The 14,107-nt window shown below is 50.6% G+C and overlaps 2 protein-coding genes across 8 annotated transcripts in view; one reads left to right on the forward strand and one right to left on the reverse strand.

Annotated features, from left to right (window-relative positions):
* Art1 (ADP-ribosyltransferase 1) overlaps positions 1–3,588 on the forward strand; it is a 26,243-nt gene extending 22,655 nt beyond the window's left edge. For all 7 annotated transcript variants that reach the window (XM_023702102.1, XM_023702105.1, XM_023702103.1 and 4 more), the window contains 2 exons: positions 1,024–1,065; positions 2,850–3,588. In XM_023702102.1, coding sequence (XP_023557870.1) covers positions 1,024–1,065; positions 2,850–2,911 — 104 coding nt within the window. In that variant the 3' untranslated portion in view covers positions 2,912–3,588. The remainder of the gene's footprint in view (positions 1–1,023; positions 1,066–2,849) is intronic.
* Positions 3,589–3,692: 104 nt separating this feature from the next.
* Chrna10 (cholinergic receptor nicotinic alpha 10 subunit) lies at positions 3,693–10,997 on the reverse strand. Its single transcript, XM_004641954.2, has 5 exons — positions 10,000–10,997; positions 6,901–7,046; positions 6,367–6,521; positions 5,203–5,735; positions 3,693–4,656 (listed from the first exon to the last, which is right to left on the reverse strand). Exons 1-5 carry the CDS (start codon positions 10,058–10,060, stop codon positions 4,208–4,210), a joined length of 1,344 nt encoding a protein of 447 aa, XP_004642011.1. The 5' UTR covers positions 10,061–10,997; the 3' UTR covers positions 3,693–4,207.
* Between the last annotated feature and the right edge of the window lie 3,110 nt (positions 10,998–14,107).

The raw sequence follows: 14,107 nt of genomic DNA on the forward strand, positions 1-14,107 counted from the left end.
TCCTCCTCCTCCTCCTCCTTTTTGAGACAGGGCTTCACTCTAGTTCATGCTAGCTTGAACTCACTTGTAGCCCAGGCTGGCCTCAAACTCACTGCAATCTTCCTGGCTCAGCTTCCCCAGCACTGGGATTACAGGCGTGTGCACTATGCCTGGCTCCAGGTTGCTTTTATGAGGCAGAACAGAAATGATGTGTTATAGGGTCCTGGGCAGGTGTACAAGTGCATGTGCGTGTGTGTGCACATGGGTGTTGTGTCTCTAAATTCCAGGTCCAGCTGCGACCAGGCAGGCTTTCGCTACTCCTCCTGTCCACTCTCCAGGGCTTATCAGAGGAAGAACAATAAGAATGGGGCAGGGGGTGCTACTATGGATTGAACCCAGGGCCTTTGCATTGAGCTACAGCTCCACCCCTCCTCCCTTTTGAGACAGGGTCTCACTAAGTTGCTAAATTGCTTAGGCTAGGATCAAATTTGCAATCCTCCTGCCTCAGCCTCCCATAGTGCTGGGATTACAGGCATGTGCCTCCATAGCCATCTTGGTATTATCTCTGAAGGGTTGTGGCTTGCTATTTCTGGCTGAGTAAAGCCCAGTTTTCATCACCAAAAGCAGATAGTTGGCCGAAACCATAACCAGCACTAAAGTGGGAAGTGGTCTTGTGTGGCTTCAGGTCCCCTTTGTCTAGCACTGTGGGTGATCAGAAGCTGACTTGGTAGTGAGGACAGGCCAACAATGCAGAGCAGCCCTCCCTGGCAGGGACACAGAAAGGGCGGGGAGAGGTAAGCGTGGCAAGAGGGTAAACCCACAGGCCAGGGAGCAGGGTGACTCACTGCTTGGCCAGCTGGCTCCCTGCTGACCCCACTGCTTGCTAGTTTGGGGTCCTCAAATGTAGCCAAGAAAGGGTGGTCCTACCTTATAGAGCAGTATGAGAGGACACAACACCAGCTCTTTCTAGGGAAAATCAGGGCAAGGCCCTTCCTACCCGGAGAGCTACCATGGCTTTGATTCTTCCCTGTTTCTTTCCTCCAGACAAGAAGTGCAAATCTGGGCCCTGCCGCCTGGATAGCTCAGGTAAGGCTGGACCTCAGCGCTGGGATGACCGGGGTCCTGGCAGTTGGGCCCTCATCTGGACCACCATCTCATAAGAAAAACCACCTCCTAATTAAGAGAACCCTCTTTTTTTGAGACAGGGTCTTGCTATGATGGTACTGAACTGTGTAGCCTACACTGGCCTCAAACTCAAGAAGATCCTCCTGCCTCAGTCTCTTAAGTGCTAGGACTATAGGCGTGTACTACTATGCCCAGCTCTAAAAGTGAACCCTTTTAATGAGACAGTTAAGGGGGCTGCTAAGTTCTCCCAGAGGGTGTGCACCTGTACCAAGTGGCAGTCAGGTCGGTAGATCACCTGCTCTCTAGCTGGGTCTGCCCGGCCCTCACAGGAGAGGCTACTGTCAGGCCCAAGGACTCAGGCTGGTCTGAGGCTGCCCCCACAGTGTCCTCTCTTGGGCTGCAGAACCCATTCTGTCTCTGTTGTCACTACCTTCATCACTGTCCTCAGGCTCGCACAGACCTACCTTTGAAAGCCAACACCAGCCTTCACAGATGAAGGCCTCAGCTCTACACTAGGCTCCACTCTTAACTTTTTCTTTTTTCTTTTTTTTGGCAGAACTGGGGATTGAACTCAAGCCCTTGTGCTTGCCAGGCAAGCATTTATTCTACTGAGCTATCTCCCTGACCCCTTAACTTTCTGAAAAACCTGTTTTTTTTTTTTTTTTTGTCCTCTGGGCCTTAGTTTCTTTATTGCTGAATAAGCAAATAGGACTAGCTGAAACCCAGGTTTCTCTCTCTTCTTTCCTCCAACTTTTGCTATGCCAGGGCCTGTACTTCTCTAGGTGGGATTAGACCACTTCCAGCGAAGAAACAACTGTTTCCCACCCCCATGGGTCACTGTCCCTTGCCTCCCTCCCTAGGATTTTGAGCAGTGGGCAGGAAGGACCCTGAGGCTCTGCTTTGTACCCCCGTGTGTCAGGGTTCCACATACACTGGGCCATGAGTCCTTCCACACTACATAGTGCAGGTCCTGTCAGCACCCCTTTTTACATAGCAGGACACAGGGCCCACAGAAGAAGCAGCCAGCCCTGCACCACACAGCCTGGAAGGGTGAGAGGGGCCCAGGCCACCTGGCTCTAGAGCCAAACTTTGGATACCCCACCAATGGACCATACACCCCACTATTCCTGACATCATCTCCCTTTATCTTTACCACATTGCTGACTAGCAGAAGGCAGAAATGGGGTGTCACCCCCATAAAACAGGGAAGTGGAAACTAAATGAGGCAGAAGTGATTCCCACGGTTACTGAATGAGTGGCAGGAACAGAAGTGGGGGCCCCAGCATCCGACTAAGGCCTCTTTGAGCCCCGACAAAACTTCCAGCACCAGGAGGTTCAGCTGTTTTCCCCACAGTGTGTCTCTGACCAAGATGTTCCCTGGGACCCACGCGGGTCTCTGCCTGACGCGAGACCCAGCCTGCAGCCTCACTTGTGCTTTTTGGTTTTTTTTGCAGAACTGGGGATTGAACTCAGGCCCTTACGATTGCCAGGGAAGCGCTTATTCCACTGAGCCATCTCACCAGCCCCTCACTTGTGCATTCTGAAGGCAGAGGGTGGTGTCTGACAGCCTCTGGGTGGGGTCCAGGGGCTCTCACCCCTCCCTGTCTCCTCCTTGCTGAATCCTGTCTTTGTCTCCTGGCACATTGTGTGCATCAGTCCTTTCAGCTCGCGCTGCCATGTTATATCTTCATGTCCTCCACCAGTCTCTAATTCTCTCCCTTTCTCCCCTGCCTGTTCTCCTGCAGCCACCCATAAGGGCTCCCTCTTGGCAGTCTGGTCCCTGCTGCTGTCACTGTGGTTCCTGTAGGACCTGCCAACAAGTACAGACCTGCTGTGACCCATGAGATCAGACGCCTGAGCAGCCCCTGCCTGCGCCCCTGCCAGCCGCAGGACATTGGCCATGCGTGCTCAAAGTGTACCTGAGCGCTCTGGTGAGCCCATCTACAGCTGCCAGTCCTGGGGAGTCCCAGGACAGAACCTCAGGTTCTTGGAGTGAGGTTCCTCCTAGAGGTGGGAGAACTCCAGGACAGCAGCTGTTCACCTGCAGACAGAAGAGACCTCAACTCAATGGAAGGACATTGGGGTGGGGAGATGGCACCTGGCCATGGGACCCGTGTGATTCCTAATCACTCTGCAGAAGGCTGCCTCTGGCTTTTGCCACTGGCTGGGTTAGGATCCCTGCCCCTGCATTCCCACGGGTCCCAGTCCCTAGTTTCTGAAGGCAGAGACTAGGTCACAGGCACAGTGATGGTGCCAGTAACCCTGTGAGAGAGTCAGAAAGGAACTAGTACCTGTGAATGACTGATCCCAGCACCGGCCCTACTCTGACACTTTGCATGGCTCCAACTGTGTGTGGGAATGGGATGGACCATATGTAATTCAGGAAGACGGGACCCAGGAGAAATGCACAGAAATGCACAGGAGAACTGGGCTCTTTCCTAGGAGCCTGGTGGTTTTTCAGCAAAGATGTAATTTCTGCTTTGATCCACTAGTTCTTTTTTTTTCAGATCCTTGCACTTGCCAGGGAAGTGCTTATTCTACTGAGCCATATTCCCATCCCTGATCCACCAGTTTTGAGACTGTGGTCTGTAGACAAACTTGGATCCTTGACTTCTACTACCATGGGACTCAAGGGAAAGATGGGATATCAGGGGGGCCAGGTGCACACTTTATTACAGGTGAAGGCTCTGGAGCTGAATGTCTGTTAGGCCTCCTGCTTTGGAAACATGAATTTCCTTCCCTGAGCCCTTAGGCAAGGATGGCAAGGCTAAGTCCTTGTGATAACAGTTCCCTAGCGAGGCAGGAAATGCAGCGGCTCTGTTTCTTGTACCGAAACTGTACTTCCCCAAGAGCTCTAACAAAGAGCATGGATGCTCCCGAGAGTTCCTCCTCTTTTAGGAATCAGGGGAGTAGTTAGGACAGCAGAGGCCAAGGAGACCCTGTGGACTGTGAAATCAGTAGTCCTTCAGTGGTCTTGCAGAAAGGTGCCCTTCTGGGGAGCTCCTGGCTAGCCTCTGTGAGGACCAAGCACTGCCTGGTCTTTGCCACCCCTGCTGGGAGGTGCAGTGGCCGCAGCAGCTCCCCAGTACCTGGCCCCTGCCCCTCACAGGGCCTGTACCAGCACCAGCAGGCTCATCACCAGGGCCATGGAAAAGAAGATGCCCAGGAAGAAGCGGTCCATCACGCGGGCTACACGCTTCCAGTCCTCATGGCGGCGCTGGGCAGCCCGGTGACTGCGGAAGGTGCTGGCAATGGTGGCCACATGGTGCAGCAGGGCTTCCTGGTGGCACAGACACCGTGGGTCATGACAAGGGCCTGCTGGGGGGCCAGCAGGAGGCTGGGGGCTGGGGGCTGGCTCCGGTGGCCTGGATTGCCCACAGGGTTCCCCTCGTTCCCGCACACACAGGCCCTTTGCCAGGTGTCCCAGCAGGAGGGCCCGAGCCCAGGCTGGCACTGGACGGGCACTGGGACCACAGTAATGCAGGTTCATGATAAGGATGGTCAGTGCTGTTGAGAAAGTGACCATGGTCATGGTGGCCATGTAGTACTTCCCTGCAAGAGAGAGACAGACAGTTGGGTCTCAAAACAACAGCTTGGGGGTTCTAAGCTTCCCTGCTGCCTGACCCCCAAATCCAAACAGGCCGGTCAAGCCCAAGGATAGAAGGAACAATTAAGTTAGGCTCCAATAGTTGTGGGCATGATCTGGGGCAAATTCGGATCCTTTATGCCCAGCTGGGATACGGACAGAATCTACCTGGTACGTTGGAGGTGCTGCTCACCTCACATGCCCAGGACAGGGCCTGGCACTGGCCAGTGCTCAGCACATTCTGCCTAAGTTTAAAACACCAGGATGGGGGTGGCTTACAGCTCTAGCGCTTAGGAGGCTGAGACGGGAAGAAAGCCTCATGTCTGAGGTCAATGTGAGTTCAAGTCCAGCCTGAACTACTGTAACAAACTGTCTCAAAATACCAAAAATAAATAAATAAAATAAAACGACCCGAAGGGCGGGGCGCAGATCTCCCCGCACCAAGCCTGGATGAGCGCCCCCGACTTCCCGAGGGTGCCTGCCCCTTCCCCGTCCCAGCCAGCCGGGCTCACCGATCAGCGGCACGCTCTCGGCCGGCGGCATGCTCTCGGCTAGCAGCAGCTGGAAGACTGTGAGCGCCAGCAGCACCGTGACGCCGAGCGACACCTTCTCGCCAGAGTCCGCGGGCAGGTGGAAGGCGAGCGGCGCGAGCAGCGAGATGAGCACGCAGGGCAACAGCAGGTTGCAGACGTAGGCGGCGGCGCGGCGACGCAGGAGCAGCGTGAAGGTCACGTCGGGGTAGGGCTCGGAGCAGCAGCCGTAGGTGAGCACGCGCCGCCGCGCGGGGAAGCCCAGCACGCGCCACTCCACGTTCTCCACGAAGTCAGCCAGGCTGGCGGCGGTGCCGCGCGGCCTCACGTCCAGCTGGTGACCGCCGTGTGTCCACGAACCGAAGGTGAGGCCGCAGCGCTGCGCGTCGAACGGGAAGGCCGACACGTCCACGCGGCACGAGCTGCGTGTGATGGCCGGCGCGTCCCAACGCACCGCGCCGTCGTGCCGCAAAACCACGTTGGTGCTGGCTGAGGCCGGCGGCTGCGCGTCCGCCCTGCGGGCAGAGGAGGCCAGATCAGCGTGCAGAGGCGAGGGCGGACTTGGAGGGTCATGGGGGGCGGGGGAAGGCGGGGAGGAGGCACCGTGGGCAGCGCTTTGTCTGCGCAAGTCCGGAGGGGGCGGCCCCCGAAGGGCTCCAGGGGGAGCGCGCTAGGCCAGGTAGGGTAAAAAGTTGACTGCAAGAGCAGACGGCCACTCCACAACGCTAGTGTGACCTCGCGGTCATCGCAGAATTGCTTGAGAGTTTGAGAGAAGCTGTGCAACCCCTTGTGTTGGCTAGACCAGAACTGGTTCCTCTGCATAAAGGAAAGCTAGATACCCCTCGCCTGGGGGAAGGAGATCCCTGGGAAGCCCTGAGATCAGACCCTCCTGGAAGGGCGAAGGGGGCCAAAGAGGCCCTCGAGGCTACTTCCTAGCAGCCTTGCAGCCTGAGTTGTTCTGGGTCAGCCTGAAGTGGGGGTGCCTTGCTGAGGGGTGGTTGTGAGTTCCTGCTGGCTTAGAAGAGCCCCAGGGTGACGTTTCCTGAGCAACCAGGTCAGGCAGTTGGAGGGGGATCCGTGTATACTGGGGTGAAGGGCAGCTCTGCAGAAGGCTGGGAGAGGAGGGGCCCCCCAGGCAGGCTGTACTTGTTGTAGAGAACAATGTCCGGCCGCCACACCAGACTGCTGGGGATGCGGATGGCATCCAGGCCACCATAGGCATCAGGGTCCCATCGTAGGTAGGCGTCTGTCCATTCCTGCCGGATCCACAGGTACAGGGTCAGCACCTGGTTCCGCTCATCCTGGAGGGTGGAGAGTGGACACCTGATTGAGAGAGCCCCTGATCTCTTAGTGTACACTCCCCAGCGGGGCACTGGTTAGCACCTCTGAGCTGACTGCCCTGCCCTCTGCTTCCCTCCCACGCCTGACCTTGCTGGGTGACCTTGGCAGGTTTCTCTCATCCCTGGACCTCAGGTTCCTCAGCAGTTACAGGGGGGACTCAGTGAATCCAGGGTACAGAGTGTAGGGCACACAGTGGGCACTTGGCAGTTGGTGCCATTTATCCTTGTTAACCTAATGATTACAGACTTGTTGGGAGAATCTTTCCAGTCTCTCACCCCTTAGCCCTGGGCCCTGTTACGGGTAGCACTGCAGAGCTCTTCTCCCACAGCCACAACGCACCATGTCGATGATCTGCGACAGTGTCACCTCCAGGGTTACATTCAGAGTCTGGTCTGTGTCAGCCACAGGTCTCAGGGCACTTGTGTAGTTGGCAAAGAGATCACGGAACAGCTTGTGCGCCAGCCTGCCCTCAGCTGCAAAGCACTCTGGAGGAGCAGTCAGGTTTGTCCACCCAAGTGTGACTCCAGGCCAGGGACTCTGCCCCTGAGCCCCTAGCTGGAGTCCTGTCACCTGTCTCACTACCCCCCCAGCTTTTTCAGTGGTCTTCCTACTGCCTGTTCTTTGTCCCTCTAGCTGTGGTTCTGGTTCTTCCCTGATTTGTCTGAAGGGACAAACGAGGCCATGACCATGGACTCATCTTTTGGAGAGATACTGACTTCCTTGCCTCTCTTCATTTCTGAGGACCTGGATTCTGCCTGTCCTGCCACAAAGGCTGAAGGGACCCCATGTGCCCAGGACTCCAAACTTTTATCCAGGCATCCCAAGTCTTAGTACCTTCTCTCTCTGGTCTCTCAAACCTTCCTATATATGGATTTCCTCCTCTGAAGCAAGCTATTGATTGGTTAGTTTGTTTTGAGAGAAGTCTTGCTGATTTGTCCATGCTGACCTTGAACACCTAGGCTTAAACCATCTTTCTGTCTCAGCTTCCTGAGTAGCTGGGAATCACAGGTGTGACCTCCATGCCTGGCATTCTCTCTTCTGAAAATATACTAGTTTTTCTTTTGTCTCTGACTTAAAGATTGTCCTCAGAATCTTGTCCTTCCTCTTGTTTTTCTTTTCATCATTTTTTCTTAAGCCAGATTTTTCTTTGTAGTTTCAGACCTATATGTACTATTGTCCACTGCTTGCTTTTTAAAAGCATTTTAAGTTTCATAGTCCCAAAATACTAACTCATCTCTTGTCTCGGGTTTAGAAGTCTGTCCTTTTTTTCGTCCTGGCATGTTGTCTTCCATGGCTTCTGGCATGGATCAGAATTGGGACTGTCACATGATAAGGATGTGCTCTATCACTGAGCTAAGCCCCCAGGCCCTGAAACCTACTTTTTATATTTTGTGCTGGGGATTGAACCCCCATAGCTTTTTCACTGACCTACAGCTTTAGTACTTTGATGGATTGACTGGTTGTTGTTTTTTTGAGACAGAAGTCTTTTTTTTAAACGGAACCGGGGATTGAACTCAGACCCTTGCGCTTGCCAGGCAAGCACTTATTCTACTGAGCCATCTCCCTGGCCCCGAGACAGAAGTCTTGCTATGTAGGAGTTCCCTCCAGGTTCTCGTCTCTGTCCAAGAAGTCAATATTTGTAATCTCAAGGATATGTTATTGGAATCCCACCAAGTTAATTCCAATCTACCACTCTTAGTGCAATCCACAGTGAAAATAAAGACATTAAAGCATATTTGTAATTATGGAGAGCCAAGGAGTCCTAAGTCCAGCCATAGTGAGTGCTATCTGGAACAAAGGCCTTAACCGAGTCTGGGTTTTATTCAGTCATGAAGGAGGCATGGCTTGAGGATGAATGACTGAGAATTGTGGGAAGTAGGTGAATACTGTGATCTTAGGTAGGTGGCCTACATTTACCTCTGCCATATACAGAGAGGATATGCAGAGAAAGTAATTTGCATTATGTTATTGAGATGGTATCTAATGTTTCGGGGGTCTGGTGCTTTGGCTTTATCGGCTCTACTGTGTAGTCTTTTAAGCTCCAGGAAATCATAGCCTCTATCTCGAGGCTCGATCCCAGCCGGCAGCATGGAGCACTGGCTCTTCATCCTGTCTCAACCCAGCTTACAGTAAAGAGTAGCAGGTGTGGGTTATCAGGGAGACACGCATGCCACCTTCAGACACTACTACCAGCACCTTGGCTAGACCAATATACATTGCTTAAGGCCAGCTGAAAGGACAAAGTGAAATCCTAGCCAGCTCTGTACATATCAATACAAGGAAATAGGGTCAGGCTCAGCCAAAATGGAGACAATCGCTCTTCTTTCAAGGAGAGCTGCTCAGGTGGTCCTCCACATTGTTGCATAATTCAGGCTGGCCTTGCACTCATTATGTAGTCCAGGTTGGCCTCAAACTCTTGGTGATGTTTCTTCCTCATCCTCCCGAGTGCTGGGATTACAGGCATGTGCCACCATACCTGGCTGACTGACTGATTTTGGGTTCAAATTTACAATCCTCCTGCCTCAACCTCCTATCTGGTATTACAGGCATGTGCCACCATACCTGGCTGACTGACTGATTTTGGGTTCAAATTTACAATCCTCCTGCCTCAACCTCCTATCTGGTATTACAGGCATGTGCCACCACACTTGGCTTGAAACTTATCCTGTATTCTTGGTCTCAGCAAACAGCACTCCCCATGATGGCAGGAAATTGGAATTTTTCTTCCTTTGCTTTCTCTTTTCATCAGAATCCAATTCGTCTCCAAATCCTGCCAGATAGCTCCTGATCACACTCTCCTTTCCAGCTCAATCTCCTTCCTTTCTGGCTTGGACCACAATGGCAGCAATAGCAGCCTCCTCATAACTCTGCCTACCTTAAACTCACTCTCTCCTACCAAACTACATTTCTGGTAGATTAAGCTTTTAAACATGTATTTCTGCCAGGCCAGTACCTGCCTAAAATTGCTCAGGCTAAAAAGCATTGGCTATGGGGCTGGTGAGATGGCTCAGTGGTCTAAAGCACCTACTTAGAACAAGCTAAGCTAAGCAAAGCACAGGGACCATGGTTCAATCCCCCAGCACCACATGCCAGCCAGCCCTGCCCCCTGGTGGGCTGAGCTGGCCACACACACACACTAAATAAATAAATAAATAAAATTAAAAAAAAAAAGCATTGGCTTGACATTCAAGGCCCTTCTCCTTTGGCCCCTTGGAGCTTCCAGTGCCATCACTGGAAATTCCCCTTTGCTGCTCCCACTACAGCCAGGTAGGTCTCTCACTCCATTCAGCAGCTCTTTCCCCATTCCCCAGATAGAGAGCTTGTTCCCAGGAAAGGGACTGAAGAGAAAGATAGAGACTTCCTAGGGGAGAGAGGTTTGGAGCTGACAGAAATGACAGCATGGTAGGAGAGGCCGGGCTGGTTTGCTGAGTTTCGTACCTGTAGGAAGTAGGAGCAGGAGCAGAAGGCCGAGGTAGAGGTGGCAGCTTCTGGGCCCCATGGTTCCACCACAGCCAGAGGTGGGGCCGGTCTCGGGGCCAGACCTAGGACGGTGTCAGACCTAGTTGACCGGTCAGTGTGGACAGGACCTGGAAACTGGAAACGCTGAGATCATTCCCAGGCCTGGCCCGGCCACTCTCTGGGAGCCCCATTGCCCTCTGGTTGTCTGACCCTAGTTTGCACCTGCTTGTTGATCTTCGTATTTGGTTTTTGGCATCTGCTGCTTCTCCTCTGCCAGTCCATTCATCCTCCAGCCTTGGCCGCTGCCCTTTCCAATGCCCATTACCCTCTATCTCTAGTCCCATCTATCTTTCCCTCTGTAACCACTTGGTTTCTCTACCTCTGGGTTCTCACCTTCCTCTGTCTGCCTCTTTCTGCTCTTCCTTGCTCCTTCTGTTTCAGGCCCCTGACTCTTGTCCTCCACGCCTGGTTCCGAAGCTAAGAGAGAGCCTGCCGCTCTCAGTAGGTCAAGAAGCAGGGGACTCAGGCCCAGTGCTGAAGTGCAGGACAGTGGCCCCTCCCCATCTGCCTGTTCTTAGCTTAATTACCCTGCTGGGACACCTGTGCCTTGAGAACAACTGAAACTGACACCTCAGGTTGCTGGGGCCTAAATTATTCAGTCTGTAAAGAAGAACCCAGGCTGCGTTGAGGCCCCTCTTAGAGCAGAGGGCCACAGTCAGGATGGGCTGAAGGGTGTGAGGGCTAGCTCTGGCGCTGGAGCTCCCCTCCCCTCAGCGCTGCTGCTGTCCTCCCAGGGAGGGCCTGGGCACCTCAGACCCACGGCTTCACCCTCCTGCTGGGCGTGGCCAGTGGCAGCCTACTCCAGGTGACTGCAAAGGGCAGAAGATGCAGCCATATCCTTTCTTCAGAGTTCTAGCAGTCATGCTCCCCAAGTCTTTGCTTTCACACTATCCAGATACTGGGCAGTGTGGGATAATCAGAATCACTGTATTTATTTATTTATTTGTGTGTGTGTGTGTGTGTGTGGCCAGCTCAGCCCACCAGGGGGCGGGGCTGGCTGGCATGTGGTGCTGGGGATTGAACCACGGTCCCTGTGCTTTGATAAGCTTGTTCTAAGTAGGTGCTTTAGACCACTGCACCATCTCACCAGCTCCAATCAGAATCACTTTTATTTCCTGCAAGGTCTGACCTGAGCATGATCCTGAAACTCTCTGGATTCATGTTCTCTGCTTGGTCCTTGGGACTGACAGCATTTACCTTGCAAACTAAGGATTAATTTAGATAACCTGGTAGTGCAAGGGTAGTGCATGGTATGCAGACCATCGTAGTGCTGTGCTGGTGACTTAGGCTTGTTTCAGGGACATACACACATTCATGGGTGTTTATAGTCTACAGAAGTTTGTTTCAGTTACTTTTGTCAAAGTTGGCCAGCCGCCTGACGCCAGCTACGTAAACTGCCCTGGCAGTCCGTCTGGAACTGGGACGTTGGCTGGGGTGGAGAGGTAAGCTCCGTGCTCTTTCTATACCCTGTCCCTTCTCCTAGGTACTGTGTGTTTGTCTCCATCCATGTTCCCAGACATTTGGGGAAGTCTGAAAACAGAATGAGTGTTACCTGAGATTTAAAGATTATTAATTTTCTTAGGTGTGACTGTGACATTGTTTATAAAGGTTCACTTGTTGGAAAAATACTAAACCAGGCATGGTGATGCATACTTGTAATTCTAGGACTTGGGAGGCTGAGGCAGCATCACTGTGAGTTCAAGGCCAGCCTGAACTATATAGGGAGACCCTGTCTCAAACAAACAAATAAAGAAACTCAAACAACCAAAAAAAAAAGAAAGAAAGAAAAACATTTTCCTTACAATCTGAGGTACAGGATCTCAGGATAAATCCTGAGGGGATTTCACTGACCTTCTCAGACCAAAAAGCTACAACTCTTATTGCACAGGTCCTGCTTTACCTTGGTCTTATCCATCCAGTAGAAAAGTATGAAGGCAAAATATAGGAAGTAAAGCCATGCTGTTATGTTGAGCTGTGGGGGACTCAGGTCAATAATTTCTGACATTGCCAGTTAAACAGAAGACCCAATGCCATTATAGTCTACTGGACTTTTTTAGAATATTTTGCTGAGTTTACACACCTATAATATTCAATAACGGAACTTAGAAAAAATAGGGTATACGGATGAATGTCCATTTTGTATCTGTTTATTCAAAGTGGTTAGGATAGTTATATAGTTGCATTCTCTTAATGAATAGAATGATTTGTTCTAATGGCGTTTGTAAATAGGATCTCAAGTCCACATCTTGTACAGCAATTAACCACTAAGAAGAATATATGCAGTGTGTTATTTGTTGAAACTGTTCTTCTGATTTGATTTGAAACTGTCTCATTGCTGTTTATCAATAAAATTTTGGAAAAAAAAAGAAAAAAGAAAAATGTTTTCTTTAGATATATCATTAAGTGAATAGAAGGAGTAATAATACAAACTTTTAAAAATACCCCCAGGAGGATTGCATGAGTTCGAGGCCAGTGTGAACTAGAAAAGCCTTTTGACAAAAAGACCCATTCATGATAAAAACCCTGTGGAAAATCACAATAGATGGTCATTATCTCAATATGATGAAAGGCATCAGTGACAAACCAAGAGCCAATATCATACTACACATTTAAAAACTGAAAGATTTCACTCTAAAATGAACAAGACAAGGATGTCCACTGTCACCACTATGTCTTAAAAAAATAAAAAGGAAATGGGAAAAGGGAATGATAAAGGGGAGAAGGAAGAAGGGAGAAGTAAAAAAAAAAAAAGCCTTAAAAATAAGAAAAACAGAAAAAAATGACAAAAAGGAAAAATGGAAAAACAGCTTTTGTAAAGGAGGGGAGGAGGGATTGAAGGGAGGGCAGGGGAATGGGTGAAGAAAGAAGTTACAACATGTACACATACAAATTCTCTATGATGAAAGTGATCACTGTATAATCTAAAACACCAATGAAATCTGATTAAAAAAGTATACAATAAGATTTGTTTAAAGCAAAAGTAATACAGATATTCCTCATTTAATGAGTTCCAGATTAATGACTACGGCACTGTTTGGATTTACAGTGCAGGAAAGTGAGCGGCAGTGCGGGCTTATGGCAGCTCCTTCTGTAGTACAGTAGTATAATTTTGCTGGTTGTACTGTACAGTGCTGTGCTTTTATGTTCTGGTATACAGTACTACATAGGTCTGCATGTTAAGAGTTATGCAAAGACAAGCAAAGTCATCAACTTGGAGTTTCCTTTGACCACTTCTTGGGTCTCAATCTTGTATATACTGTGTTAGTCCTCCTTTAGCAATGAATTTAACAGCATAGTCACAGGACTGGAATCAACTGTTTAAATGAGGAGTATCTGTACAATACTGAACTCCATAAAATAAAGTCTTAGAGCTGGTTGTTTGAAAATTGAGGAACAAAAAATCTGGCTTTATTTTCTAGAAATACAAACATCAGTAAAACCGAGTTTGGTTGGGTACGGGGTGCACACCTGTAACTCCAGCACTTGGGAGGTTGAGGCAGGAGGATTACCGGAAGCTTGAGGCCAGCCTGGGCTACACAGTGAGTTCAAAGCTAGTCAGAACTACATAGCGAGACCCTGTCTCAGAAAAACAAAAACAAACTAAACTGAAGTCCCAGTCACAGAGCACACTCACTTTTATCTAGCATTCCTTCATGTCCCAGAAGTCTTCAACCTATAATTGGGGTTTGCTAGATGCCTTATTTAAACCAATCAGATTAGACCTGAATAAAGCTAGGTGTGTGGTGGTGTGCATCTGTTGTCCCAGCATTCTGTTATCCCACCACTTGGGAGCTGGGGTGGGAAGATTGCTGTAAGCCTGAGGCCACCCTGGGCCACACAGTGTGTTCAATACCAGCATGAATTTAATAGGGTGATCCTTTCTCAAAAACAGGGAAAAAAAAATTACACCTGAGTAGTACTCATGTTGCTCACTTTTCTCTCTCAAGAACAGCTGTGTAGGGGCTGTAGAGATGGCTCAGTAGAATAAGTGCTTGCCTGGCAAGCACAAGGGCCTGAGTTCAATCCC

The sequence above is a fragment of the Octodon degus genome, unplaced genomic scaffold (assembly GCF_000260255.1).
Source record: "Octodon degus isolate 3935 unplaced genomic scaffold, OctDeg1.0 scaffold00146, whole genome shotgun sequence".
NCBI classification, from domain to species: domain Eukaryota; kingdom Metazoa; phylum Chordata; class Mammalia; order Rodentia; family Octodontidae; genus Octodon; species Octodon degus.

What these genes read in the sequence shown, in the direction of transcription:
- Chrna10 (XM_004641954.2), bottom strand. Translation starts at nt 10,060, where the DNA reads ATGGGGCCCAGAAGCTGCCACCTCTACCTCGGCCTTCTGCTCCTGCTC. An exon ending in CCTGCTCCTACTTCCTACAG is followed by an intron (nt 7,047 to 9,999) that starts GTACGAAACTCA and finishes CTGCTCCTCCAG; the next exon opens with AGTGCTTTGCAGCTGAGGGC. An exon ending in CGAGAGCGTGCCGCTGATCG is followed by an intron (nt 4,657 to 5,202) that starts GTGAGCCCGGCT and finishes TCTCTCTTGCAG; the next exon opens with GGAAGTACTACATGGCCACC.